The sequence below is a fragment of the Dipodascopsis tothii genome, assembly GCF_038497935.1.
Source record: "Dipodascopsis tothii strain CBS 759.85 unplaced genomic scaffold V1510scaffold_5, whole genome shotgun sequence".
In the NCBI taxonomy this organism is placed as follows: domain Eukaryota; kingdom Fungi; phylum Ascomycota; class Lipomycetes; order Lipomycetales; family Lipomycetaceae; genus Neoaidaea; species Neoaidaea tothii.
This window is the reverse complement of record NW_027117989.1, coordinates 117,359-130,424: the sequence shown is the minus strand read 5'-3', so window position 1 is coordinate 130,424 and position 13,066 is coordinate 117,359. Positions and strand designations below refer to the sequence as shown.

Genomic DNA, 13,066 nt, shown 5'->3' with positions numbered 1-13,066 from the left:
GTGCGTGAGGCGCGGCGAGCCGCAGAGCGTGCGGCGTATGAGCCGCGCGCCGTGCGGCGCACGCAAGCCGCACACCGTGCGGCTCACGCCCGCGCCGCAGCCACGAACGCCGCGATCTTCGCCACGTCCTGCTCGCCCGCGGTCTCCACGCCGCTCGACACGTCCACGCCCAGCACGCCCGGCACGGCCGCGGCCGCGGCCGCGTTCGCCGGCGTCAGGCCGCCCGCCAGCAGCACGCTGGCGCCGGCCGGGATCGCCGCCCAGTCGACCGCGACGCCCTCGCCGCCGGCGCCGCCGTCCACCAGCGCGATCGCGTGGTACCCGCGCGTCTGTAGGCCTGCGTCCGCCGGCCCGAACTTCTTGATCACCGGCACCGGGATCAGCCGAGCCCACTCGAGCGGCTCGCTGCCGTGGAGCTGGACCAGGTCCAGGCCAAGCTCGGCCTGGACCGCCAGCACCTCCTCCAGCGGCTGGTCCTTGAACACGCCGGCCACGAGCGGGCCGCGGCCGGCCACCAGCGCGGCCTGGGCGCCGAACCAGTCGGCCGGCAGCGGCACGGGCGCGCGCCGCGGGTGCGCCTTGACCGCGGCCACGATGGCCTTGGCCGTCGCCGGCGCCACCGTGCGCTTCGACCCCGGCACCAGGATCATGCCGACGATGTCCGCGCCCGCGTCGACCGCGGCGGTCGCCGCGGCCGCGCTGCGCGTGCCGCAGATCTTGACCAGCGGCCGGCCCAGCGCCGGCGCCGGCGTCAGGCCCGTCAGCTCGTGGATGAACGCGACCGTGTCCGTGGCGCGCATCAGCGCCTCGCCGATCAGGAACCCGCGCACGCCCTCGCCCCGGTACTTGTCGACGTCGGCGCGCGAGCTGATGCCGCTCAGCGCGCACAGAATCGTGTCCGCCGGGACCATCGACACCAGCGACGACGTCGTGCCCAGGTCGACCGCGAACGAGTGCAGGTCGCGGTTGTTGACGCCAATGACCTTGGCGCCGAGCGCCAGCGCGCGCTCCATCTCGGGCGCCGAGTTGACCTCGACCAGCGGCTCCATGCCGAGCGACTTGCTGTACGCGTACAGCCGGCGCAGCAGCGGCTCGTCGAGCATCTTGACGATCAGCAGCACCGTGTCGGCGCCGGCCAGGCGCGCCTCGAGGATCTGGTACTCGTCAAACACAAACTCCTTGCGCAGGATCGCCGGCCGCTGGACGAGCCCGTCCACGGCCGCGCGCGCCTGGCGCATGTCGTCGAGCGAGCCCTTGAAGTAGTGCGGCTCGGTCAGGACCGAGATCGCGGCCGCGCCGGCCGACGCGTAGAGCCGGGCCTGCGCCGGCGCGTTCGCCGCCAGGTCGATGTTGCCCTTGGACGGCGACGCGCGCTTGATCTCCGACAGCAGCGCCACCGGCGCCTGCCGCAGCCGCGCGGCAAAGTCTATCAGCGGCGGCGCCAGCCCGAGCGCGTGCTGCGTGGCCAGGTCCGCCGGCGTGGCGCCGGGCACGAGCTTCTGCGCCGCCACGTCCGCCCGCCGCACCGCAAAGATCTCGTCCAGGATGCTGCGGCCGCCGGCCGGCGCCGCCGCCGGCGCCGCCGCGCCCGCCCAGCGCCCGCCCGACATCTTCATGAAGTTGGCGATCATCAGGTAGCCCTCCTCGGTCAGAATCGACTCGGGGTGGAACTGGACGCCCTCGACCGTGTACTCGCGGTGGCGCACGCCCATGATGATCCCGCCCTCGGTCCGCGCCGACACCTCGAGCACGTCCGGCAGCGTCGCGTTCGTGCCCGCGAGCGAGTGGTACCGCGTCACGGCGGTCTGCTGGGGCACGTTCTTGAACATGCCCTTGCCGTCGTGGTCGATCGTCGAGATCTTGCCGTGGACGATCTCGCCGGCGGACGCGACCTCGCCACCAAAGACCGAGTAGATGCATTGCCTGCGGTCAGCGCGCCCGGCGATCGACTTACAGGCCCATGCAGACGCCCATGATCGGCACCTTGCCGGCAAAGTGCCGGATGACGTCGCGGGAGATGCCGGCGTCCGTCGAGGGGTGGCCAGGGCCCGGCGAGATCACAATCCGGTCGGGGCCGAGCGCGGCGAGCTGCTCGATTGTGATCTCGTCGTTCCGGAAGACCTCGACCTGCGCGCCCTCGGTCCGCAGCAGCTGGTAGACGTTCCTGGGGTCAGCGGCGACGGCGCGGGACGCACCATGTGAACGAGTCATAGTTGTCAATCATGACCACGAGGTTTCCTGAGCCCGCCATGGTGTGGGTAATTGGCCTGGGCCTGTGGGTGTGAGGTCTCCGGCACTGGAGTGCTTGATATCGAGTGGAAGGGCTTGCCGCCAAAATTTTTGGGCCGAGAAAAAATAGTCATTTGGGGAGCCACGTGACCACGCCGCACGGAGTGCGGCGCGGAGCCCGCCGCGCGCGCGCAGCCTGGACGCAGCGGCCGCGGCGCCGGCCCGCGCCGGCCAGGCCGCCCGTGGCCAGCCAGGCGCCTGCTGCGCCGGCGCGGTGCCTGCCTGCTGACCGCAGGCCGGCAGCCGCGCGTCCCGCGGCCGCCGTGTTCGAACGCGGCGTTGGGCCGGCACATCCGACGCGGGGGCGCGCACGGGGCGCGCCGCACGCCGTGCGGCTCGCCGAGCGTGCGGCGCGTGCGGCTCGTGCGGCGCGCCGCCTCCGCCACGCTCGGCCACGCTCTCGCCACACCGCCGCGTCTCAGCCGCACGGAGTGCGGCTCATAGCGCGCAAAAAAACATCGCGAAAAAAAGCCCGTCCTCCGTCCACACCGTCCACGCGGATCGATCCATCGCCACCGTCCCAATGGCAGACGACCAACTGGCCGCGCTCGCCTCCGCCGAGGAGCGCGAGTTCCGGCTGGCGCGCGCCAAGTTTCCCATGGAATTCCAGCCGCTGGTCAAGCTGCTCGCGCAGCGGCCGGCCCAGGCACACCAAACGCTCGCCCACATGGACAGGTACATGCATCAGCTCACGCGCGACTTTCGGCAGTACGAGGTCAGCGACGAGGACACGACGGTGATCGTCCTGCTCGACAACATGTGCGTCTACAAGGAGCGGCCAGAGGACAAGGGCGGCGCCCTGATCATTCCCGCCGGCACCAAGGGCAAGATCATCCCGAACAACACGAGCGTGTTTCTGGTGCTCTGGCAGTTTGACTACAACGGATGGACGTACCTGAGCCGGGTGCTCGACTACGCGTCCAAGGTGGCGCCGATCGACCCGGTCGTGGAGGACATCCTGCGGCTGCTGGCCGCCGCGCTCCAGGATGCGTCCAAAGAGACCGCCAACGAGATCCTGCAGGACATGGCCGCCGGGCTCATGGACGGCGACATCATCGGCGTGGTGGAGCGCGTGATCGAGGAGGCGCTGGTGGCCAAGCACCTCGCGCTGTCGCTGATCGGGCTGGACTTCATGAGCGCGCTGGTGTCGATCCAGCCGACGCGCGTGTACCGGTTCCTGGACTCGTCGTCGCTGCTCGAGGGCAACGGTCACAACGGCATGGCGTCGTTCATCCTGTCGTCGGTCGAGGTCATCAACGGCGAGTACAGCTTCACGGTGGCGCTGGTCAAGCTGGCCGAGATGCTCATCCGCGACGCCGTCGTCTCGGCCGTGGCCGAGAACTTTGACCGCGCGACCAAGGCCGACGTGCTGCTCCGGCTGACCAGCCACCTGTGCAACGTCTACGAGAGCTACCCGTTCTGGAAGTACCAGGACGTGGCCCAGCGCGACGAGATCGCGTGGAACGTGGCCACGATCTTCACGAGCATCCTCTCGCTGGTCTACCGGATCGACGGCCAGGCCGAGGGCACGGCCAAGATCCACGGCGCGCTCTTCCGGGCGGCCGACCGCGTCGTCGACCAGCTGCTCGTGCCGGACGGCAGCAGCTCGCGCGCGCTGCACGTGCTCGTCCAGACGCTCGAGGCGCTCATCGGCAACCTCAACCCGGCCTCGGCCGTCTACGGCCACATCCACGACAGCTACCAGTGGATGAACTCGACGCTCGAGCTCGCCGAGACGCTCATCAAGGTGCGCACGCTGGCCAAGCTGCCGCCGTCCCAGCTCGAGCGCCAGATCTTCTTTCTGGCGCCGGAGCTGGCCGCGCTCTACGCGGCGGACGACCTCGTGCGCTTCCGCATCATGCGGCTCTTCCGCGACCTGGTCTCGGCGCCGTGGGGCGACGAGCCGCCGTCGCTGCTGGCGCACCTGCGCTCGTCCGTCGCGGCCACCTTCGTGGGCTCGATTGCGTCTGCGGTCCAGGACACGGCCGACGACGACGCCGTGATCGAGACCATGAACTTTCTGACTGCGGTCTTCACCCACCGCCAGCAGGGCTTCTCCATCCTGCTCATGTCGGGCAAGGAGCTGGGCCTGCCGGACAAGGACAGCAAGTGCTCGGACACGACGGTGGTGTCTGTGCTCGAGAAGCAGTTTCTCGACTTTGACAAGCGGCCGCTGGCCGTGCAGACCCGGCTGCTCGAGAGCATCGCCACCGCGCAGACCACGTGGGCCACGGCCATCTTCGACAACGCCGTCGGCGAGCGGTTCTGGGCCAACGTGTTTGCCGCGCTCGAGCGCGGCGTGGTCGCCATCGAGGGCACCGAGCGCACCGACCAGACCGTGCGCGTCTGCGAGAACCTGGTCGTGGCCGCGCGCGCGGCCCAGGTCTGCTCCGTGCGCCTGCACCGCGACCGCAAGCCCACCAAGGAGACCGACGCGATCCTGGACCACCTGCTCACGGGCGACACGCTTGTCCGGCTCGGCAGCGCGTGTCTGCAGGTCCAGGGCTACCGGGCCGAGCTGCACAGCACGCTCGAGCGCACCTTCGACCAGAACTGGCCCCGGGCCGCGCTCAAGCGGTTCAGCTGGACGCACCTGGTCGACCGCAAGTACGGCGAGTCGTTCATGTACGACCTCGAGACCATGGACGAGGTCCTGGCGTCCGACGTCGCGTGGCCGCGGTTCCGCGACAGCGTCGTGGCGGCCAACCTGAACATGTCGCTGACCGACGCCCAGACGGTAAGTAGGGCGGCGAGCGCGCTGACGCCAGATTCTCGTCCGCACCTGGCTGCTCTTCATCGCGGCCCTGGTCGAGTACTCGGACCGCGAGCCGCGGCTGCTCAGGCCGCTTGAGAAGATCGCGACGACGTGTCTGCACAACAACCTGAGCGAAGGCCTGCGGTCGTCGATCTTCACCAAGATCTTTGTGGAGCGCGCCGAGCACTCGTTCCTGATCGTCCACCGGCTGTACCTGGCCGCGTACCCGGGCCGGGCCAAGGTCCTCGAGCCGGTCTCGGTCCTGGCGTCGCCAACGCCGACGCAGAGCGCGGCCAAGGCCGTGCAGGCCACGTACGACTTCAAGGCGCTGTTCTTTGCGACCACGGCTATCATCAACAGCGTCGACGTGGACTTTCCCAAGGCCCTGACCGAGCGCAACCACACACTGTACCGGCCGCTGCTGCGGATACTGGTGCTGTGTGCGCGCGCGCTCAAGGGCGGGCCGCGGGACACGGCTCTGGCGAGGGCCGTCGGCGGCATATTCGAGAATGTCGTCAGCAAGGCATTCATGGTTCTCGGGACGGGCCCGCTGGAGGCGCTGGCGCTGCTGGACGACGGCGGCTCGGTGGCTGGCGGCGACCGCAAGGAGAACCAGGACGAGCCGGCACGGCCGGCGCGACTGGGCGAGTCTGACGACGACGGCGTGTGCGACATGCTGCTTGTGGTGAGCCTGCTGCGGGACTGCTTGGCGATTGAGGGGGCCGTATAGGTGGCTGGGGCAGGCGACGGGCATGGCGGCTGTGGAGGCTGCGGCGATATAGGCGCAGCGCGGCGCGCGTTGCTGAGCCGCACGCATATAGCCGCCGAGCCGCATGCATGTAGCCGCCGAGCCGCACGCATGTAGCCGCCGAGCCGCACGCATGTAGCCGCCGAGCCGCACGCATATAGCCGCCGAGCCGCATGCATGTAGCCGCCGAGCCGCACGCATGTAGCCGCCGAGCCGCATGCATATAGCCGCCGAGCCGCGCGCATAAAGCCGCCGAGCCGCACGCATACAGCCGCCGAGCCGCACATGCAGCCCGCTGTCCCCCGCCCGCCATGCGCGCACCGCCGCACACACAGCCACGCACAGCCGCTCACAGCCACGCACACAGCCGCTCGCACAGCCGCTCACAGCACCACGCATCACGTCTCTAGGCATGTCAAGTGTATTATACAGAATTTACATTCTAAGTCTCGGTCCACTTGCCGAACTTGTTGTAGTCGTCGTACATGACCTTGAACAGCGCCCGGCCCGGACCGTCCACCATGGCGTTCACCACCTGGAACTCGCCCGCGCCCACGTTGTCCATGACCGTGTGGAAGCCAGCCACCAGCGCCGCACGTACGTCGCTGTCGAACGAAAAGTGCAGGTTCGCGTAGCAGTACTCGGTGATCAGGTACGGCAGGTGCCTCGACAGCGCCCGCCGCGACATGCCCGCCACCGACGACAGCGCCACGCCGTTGGCCGTGCGCTTACCCAGCCGCGCCGCGCCGCCGGACGCGCCCGGCTCGCAAAAGTTCGACAGCAGCCGCGCGTAGGTGTGCGCGCACGCCACTGCGCACGGCCGCTCCCCCTTCTCGTTGACGATCCAGCTCGGCCGCTTCCAGAAGATGGCCTTGAGCTTGATCTTGTCCTGGGGCTGCTCGACAAACGCGTTGCGCAGCCGCGAGTTGTCGTCCTCGAACGGCCGGACCCGGTTCTTGGTGAAGCAGTACAGCAGGTTCTCGAGCAGCCGCACAAAGAGATGGTGCCGCCCGTGCAGCTTCGAGTGGTGGTGCAGCAGCACGAGCGAGATCACCGCGTTGATCTGGTTGAAGATCCGCTCGGGGTCGAACGAGTCCACAAACGCCGGGCCCGACTGCGACGTCGCCACGATGAGCATGCTGAAGAACTGCTGGAACGCGTACGCCGAGACGACGGCCGCGCGGTCGCGGAACAGGGTCTCGAACAGCGAGAGAATGCCAAGAAAGACCCCTGAGTGTGTGATCTCGCCCAGATGGACCAGCGCCATTGACACCACGAGGTCGACCTGCTTGGTCAGGAACGCGGTCTGGTCCTTGGGAGCGACGCTGTAGCAGCACTCGAGCGCCTGGTAGTACGCGCTGCCCACGCTGGGCTGCGGCGGGAAGCACGTGCCGACGAGGACGTCTGTGGTGGCCAGGAAAACGTCCTCGGCGGCGGTGGCCAGCAGCGCCCGCAGGTCGTCGCAGCACTTGCTGCGCTCGTCCGTGCTCGGCGCGGCCGCGTAGACCGCCGCAAACACCGCCAGCGCCGTGCGCGCGTCCTGCACCGTCTCGAGTGTGTGCATCATCGTGTAGATCTTGAAGCATACGACGCCGGCAGCCGCGTAGCCAGAGCTTGCCGGCCGCGCGTGCGCCCGCTGCACGATTGCCGGCACCAGGCCGAGGAAACTCTTGACCGTGGCCGCGTCCAGACCCGTCCGGTCGACCTCGACCAGGTTCTCCAGCGCCCGGGCCAGCGGCAGAAACGTCTCCGGGCCCTGGTCGGCCTCCACAGCGGCGACCAGGTTCGCCAGCACCGCCTGCCGCAGCTTGCCGGCGGTCGTCTTGAGCTCGTCCGCAAACTGCGCGTCCTTGGTGTGGCCGGCGTAGAACCGGACAGCAAGACCAAGCAGCCGCTGCAGCCCGACCGTGCCGGCCTTTTTGGCCTTTTTGCCCACCAGACCGAGCGTCGACTCGACCAGTCTCTGTCCAAAGTCCTGCACCGGCCGGTTGTTGGCCGGGCCGACGTCGTGCTGGAAGACCTGGTGGGCCAGCTCGACCGTGACGGCCTCGAGCTCGGCCAGCTCGCTCGGCGACTTGAGCGACGCAAACAGCTCGACCACGAGCCCGGGCTCCTCCTGGACCTGCGCGGTCATGCTGGCCACCGCCGTCAGCTGCTTGGCCAGCGTCCGACACACGAGTTTGTTGGCCGTCGCCGAGAACTGGGTGTCGGCAAAAACGGCCATGTTGAGGAGCTTCTCGCGGGTCGCACGGGTCATCAGCTCGAGTGGAATCGCTAGCAGCGCGCCGAAAACGACGGCACACAGCTCGTTGTCGTCCAGCGAGCCCTTGTAGCCGTGGCCAGCCGGGATCTTGGTCGCCGTCGGGTCGAGGCCGAGCAGCTCCTGCAGCTTGGCCACCAGCCGCGACAGCACCAGTGCCGCCAGGCCGCTCTGCTCGTGAAACACCGGCGAGGCCACGACTGTCTGCCACTCGGCCACGAGCTCGTCTGCGCCCGACTGGCCAAAGCTCCACAGCGCAGCCGCGACGGCCTCCTTCTCGGCCGCGCCGAACTTGTGCTCGACCACCAGCAGCCACCGGTGGATGATGGACACGACCAGGGCCGACCCCAGGGTCTTCTTGTCGATGCTGTCGTAGTCGCCGCGGCTCCAGGGCTTGGCCGACTTGGCCGCGACGTCGACGATCCTCTTGGCCACGGCGGCCGTGTCGTCGTCGTCGAGCCCGTTGAACTCGATCACACGCAGCAGCACCTGCAGACCGAAGAACGCGGCCGCCTTGTTGTCCCAAAACGCGCTCTTCTTGGCTGTCGCTAGCCGCACGAGCGCGACCAGGTTGTCGTTGGCTGCGGTCGAGTCCTTGGTGTACTCCTTGACCACGTCGCGGTGGACCGACAGCAGCACGTACTGCAGTCGCCAGTAGTACGCGTTGTCGGCGTGGGTGTCGCTGTCGGGCACCGCGCTGAGCAGCTCGCGCAGCTGGCCGACCAGCGACTCGGGGAACTCGGCCGTGCTCAGCACCAGCGGCGCCACAGCACCCGTCAGCATCGGGAACACGACTTCGGCCGCCAGCGTCTTGGGCGTCGGCTTCTCGAGGTCCTGCAGCAGCGGCAGCAGCGTCGCCAACAGACTCGACAGCTGCGGCAGCGAGAGCCCGTCCGCCAGCACGCGCGCCAGGCTGTCGACTATGCGGCTGTGGCCCCAGAAGGCCACACAGGCTGCGTCGTCGCTCGTCAGCGCGCGCCGCCACTGGTCAAAGAACCCGGACACGTCGCGGATGCGCACGTAGCCCGTCATGATCATTTCGGCAAACTTGAGCGTCGTCTCGTTTGCCGGATGCAATTTGTCGAACACCATCTCGATCTCGGGCAAGACCGAGTCGATGTCGTTGTCCATAATGGCCGTCACCAGCGCCCAGTCGACGTTCTCGGACGGCAGGTCGATGCTCGCCTTGAGTGTCTGCTTGAGGATGTCGCGCGAGACCATCACGTTGTACTTGTAGGCGACGTCGATGATCTGTGCCGCGGACTGCGGAAAGACGTCTAGGAGCTTCTCGACGAGCGCGCCGCAGAGCGGCCGCTGCGCGCCCTTGCTGAACTTCTCGATGGCCACCGTCGCGACTGTGCAGATGGCAGCGGAGTCTGCGTCAGCCGTGCTGCAGGCGAACTTACTGTGGGAGACCGAGTCGGAAGCCTGCATGGTCTTGATAACCCGCCCAAACGGCGTCTCGGCGTCCTCTTTTATGGCGGCCGCGCTGAACGCGACGTCGCGGAGGATCCGCAGCAGCAGCTCCCGCAGCTTTGGGCCGGCTCGGTCGATACTGACGACCTCCAGTAGCTGCGCGAGGACGTCCTGGTAGAACAGCGTCGAGATCTGGCGTCAGCATATTCGGCCGCAGACTCACCTTGCGGTAGTTGGGCAGACCGTACACGGCCGCGTTGAACACGTTGACAATGTGCAGGTCCCACGTGTCCTCTGAAAGCCCGCCACGGGCAATGACAATGCGCAGGTACTCCGAGACCAACGCCAGCATGACGTCGATCGGCCCGCGCAGCCAGATGCCGCTCTCTTCGACCAAATCCAGGCACCGGAAGATGGATCCAACCAGCCCGGACTCGGCCAGCTCGTCAGTGAGCAGCGCGAACTGCAAACGCAGCTGCTCCAGGAACTTTTGGCGATGGTAAACGAACTTTTGCAGCTTGGGCTCGACCCGCGGCCAGACGGCAAAAAACAAGTCCCAGAACGGCTGGGCCGTTGATCCAGCCGTGCCGACCTTACCGAACCACCATTCCAGCAGATATGCTTCCTTGCGCGGGAAATAGAGCGGACAGTCGGCGTCCAGGAGCCGGAAACCGAGCGCGATCTGGGCGTCAAGGTCCTTTCCGGTCCGGAAGAACTTGGTGACCTCCTCGCACGACTCGAGGTCCATTGCGCCAGACAGTCAGCGGGCAGACAGACGGGTGATTGCTGCTCCAGGCGCTTGCATTCACAACCACAGGCCTGTGGTGAATGTGAGGTCTGAGGCGTGCGGTCCTCGATCTGAGGATGAGTTCACACACAAAAAAATTTGTAGCGCTGGACTCAGGGGTAGGCGGCGGCCGCTGCGGGATCGTGTTATATACTTCAATTTTTGTTCCAGAGCAAGAAGCGACTGGGTGGCCAAGTTGGTTAAGGCGTACGACTGTTAATCGTAAGATCGAGAGTTCGACCCTCTCCCTGGTCGGTTTTTTTGTGTTTTTGCCCGTTGGGACTTATGCATGCACGGGCGCCCCGACGTCCGGCCGAGGGCCGAGCTGCGGCCGACTCGTTCCGATTGACGGCAAAATACAAATACCGGCGTCTCGTGCCGCACAGCGTATAACAATACAAAAGGCCCGTCTACCGGTGCTTTATATTTTTTGGAGACATACAAATCGAAGCCAAAAAGGACAAAACATTGCGCGATGCTCGTGAACTAGAGAAATACCACGCACATGGCCAATCCAACACCTAGAATGCAATATATATGAATGTGTATCATGCGATGAGCGTGTTCCAGCACGCTCTCACAGAGAGGGCGCAACCGATCTGGTGGACGACGAGCAGGACCGCACGCGCGCAAGGTCCGCCGAGCCTATGTTGCACTGGTCGAGAATGACCTCAAGGGGCTTCGTGCGGGCGTCCAGAGCCCGCGACAGCAACGTCCATTCGGCCGGCATCCGGGTCAGGCCCGACAGGTCGACGCGCTCGATACACCGGTTCATGGTGAGGAAATAGCACAGCACCTTCCAGCCCGATGGCTCGAGCCGGACATTGCGGAAGCTTATCGACCGCACCGACGACGTCATGATCGAGGCCATGAACGTCTTCATGACATTGTCGCGGATGTCACACGAGTCGAAGCAGATCCGGTCGATCGGCGTGACTGTGATGAAGTCGGCGATCGCCTGCGCTGCGCATAGCGTCTGCTGGGCGTTGCCGATGTTGGACAGGACCACCTTGAGGTATTCCAACCGCTCGCGCTTGCCTTGCAGCTGGTTGCGGATGTATGCGAGCGGTACAAGCTCGCGGAGCTTGCAGCAACGCATATAGATCTTCTCGAGGTTGGTGCGCTCCTCGACCTCGGCCTCGGACAGCGTGGCCGGACCATCCGGCGGCGCCGCGGGCGCCGCCGGCACGCCGGTCGCTTCCGGTGCTCGTGCGGCCGCCGCGCGCTCGTCCACTGAGCTGGTGGAACGCGTCTCAAGCGAGCTCGTCGTGTCGATCGTCGACATACTGTCATGGCGAAGCTGCGGCGGTGTGTCCTCGGTCAGCACGTTCGCCGACCTGAGCGAGTCGTTCGACCGGCGGTGCTCGCAAAGCGTCACCGTCGGTTTGTCCACCGGCGATGGCGGCGACGGCGGCGCCGTCGCCGGCGCACGGCTGGCCTTTTGCTGCTGCTGCTGCTTCTTCATGTTGGAGATCACAATCAGCCGGGCAATCTCAGGGTCGATGCCCTGGTACTTGACGCGGTTCGCCAGCGGTTCGAGTGACACATAGTGCTTGTCGATGGTCGAGTCTATCATCGTGCACAGCTTGGCGGTGTTGATGCGGTCGCGCTCGGCCTGGCGAGCAACCGCCTTGCGGATCTGGATGTACAGAGGCTCCTTCGCCAGAACCTTGTCCTCGATCAGATCGACGCGGAAGCCGACCCGCTTGAGGTTGACGTCCTTCAGTTCGTGGACCGGACACTCTGGCCGGCTCGTGTTCTTGTTCATCACCACGCGTTCGTACTCGCGCGGCCCCACGCTATGGCCGCTTTTGATCGACAGCTTACGCAGAGACGAAAAGAACCCGGACTTAGAGCCGGCACTGCGCTTATCAAGCGCTGACGTCCGGTCCATGGCGGAATCAAGGTCTGGTGCCGATACGGCGAAGTTAGGCGTGGAGACCGAGCGGGAAAGGTGTTGCAGGGATTTAGTCGGCGACTGCGCCCGCTTTTCAATGCTCTTCTCGACTGGAGCACAGCCGGCGGAGCCGGTGTCGTCGGTGGTTTCGATCGTGCCACGCGCGCTATTACTGGCTGCGATCTTGGCCGACAGGTTATGCACCCACGACAGCCGACGGGGGGACTGTCGCCCGATTGCAGCACGAGGGGTAGCTGCTTTTACTATCAAACACATTAGCGTGCCCGTGTTTTGGGTCCGCGCCCTCGGTATCCTCAGCGGATCCGCTGCGCTGGTCACATCCAGCACAGCGGCTACCGGGCAGCCGCCGGGGCACTTACCGTCAGAGGCAGACTCCATAGGCATGTATGTGGGCTGCCATGATGCCTGGGCGTGCGAGATCATGCTGGACGCGGCACAGAACACTACTGAGCCACTGACCGGGACGGTGGGATTGTCTACCGATAGTTATGGGAGACTGGTGTACCCTTGTGTTGCGGTGCACGGTGTAGGCGGTCTGCGCCGGCGTTATATACCGCTCCCGGCGCGGCGTACTCCTACGGCAGCGCTGTGGCGTGTGTGCGGGCGGCCATTAACTTAAAAAGCCGCAACCCCAACGATGTGCGGCGTGGCCGGGCGCAGATGCCGTGGACGGCACACGCCGGCTGCGTGGCTGCCGCCCGCGGCGCTGCCGTCGCTGCCGCGCGGGCGCGCACACGACGTCGGCGTGCCGTCATGGCCGTCCCGGTGGGATCGGCTCGCAGATCAGGCCCGGGGAGCGGGGCTTCCTGTTTGTGCGCCATGTGGCCTGCGCATACGAGCCTGGGGTTGCCACGCCGTGGGGCACGACTGCTGCGCCATAACTGTGGCGCGGT

The 13,066-nt window shown here is 66.6% G+C and overlaps 4 protein-coding genes and 1 non-coding gene across 5 annotated transcripts; 2 read left to right on the top strand and 3 right to left on the bottom strand.

Annotated features, from left to right (window-relative positions):
* Positions 1–83: 83 nt before the first annotated feature.
* On the bottom strand, positions 84–2,211 carry V1510DRAFT_406108 (indole-3-glycerol phosphate synthase-domain-containing protein; the record flags this gene model as incomplete). Its single annotated transcript, XM_066932366.1, has 2 exons — positions 84–1,923; positions 1,955–2,211. The coding sequence occupies 2 exons, from the start codon at positions 2,209–2,211 to the stop codon at positions 84–86; spliced, it is 2,097 nt and encodes a 698-aa protein (XP_066790673.1).
* A 601-nt stretch (positions 2,212–2,812) lies between these two features.
* V1510DRAFT_401413 (nucleoporin subcomplex protein binding to Pom34-domain-containing protein) lies at positions 2,813–5,774 on the top strand (the record flags this gene model as incomplete). The annotated part of the gene is made up of 2 exons (XM_066932025.1): positions 2,813–5,026; positions 5,058–5,774. The coding sequence occupies 2 exons, from the start codon at positions 2,813–2,815 to the stop codon at positions 5,772–5,774; spliced, it is 2,931 nt and encodes a 976-aa protein (XP_066790672.1).
* A 421-nt stretch (positions 5,775–6,195) lies between these two features.
* On the bottom strand, positions 6,196–10,389 carry V1510DRAFT_411938 (Urb2/Npa2 family-domain-containing protein). The gene is made up of 3 exons (XM_066932985.1): positions 9,692–10,389; positions 9,459–9,660; positions 6,196–9,428 (listed from the first exon to the last, which is right to left on the bottom strand). The coding sequence occupies exons 1-3, from the start codon at positions 10,214–10,216 to the stop codon at positions 6,235–6,237; spliced, it is 3,921 nt and encodes a 1,306-aa protein (XP_066790671.1). The 5' UTR covers positions 10,217–10,389; the 3' UTR covers positions 6,196–6,234.
* Positions 10,390–10,436: 47 nt separating this feature from the next.
* On the top strand, positions 10,437–10,510 carry V1510DRAFT_t41. Its single transcript has one exon. It is a non-coding gene; the product is annotated as a tRNA-Asn (tRNA).
* Positions 10,511–10,832: 322 nt separating this feature from the next.
* Positions 10,833–12,428, bottom strand: V1510DRAFT_361214 (uncharacterized protein; the record flags this gene model as incomplete). Its single annotated transcript, XM_066931051.1, has 2 exons — positions 10,833–11,618; positions 11,733–12,428. The coding sequence occupies 2 exons, from the start codon at positions 12,426–12,428 to the stop codon at positions 10,833–10,835; spliced, it is 1,482 nt and encodes a 493-aa protein (XP_066790670.1).
* Positions 12,429–13,066: the final 638 nt, after the last annotated feature.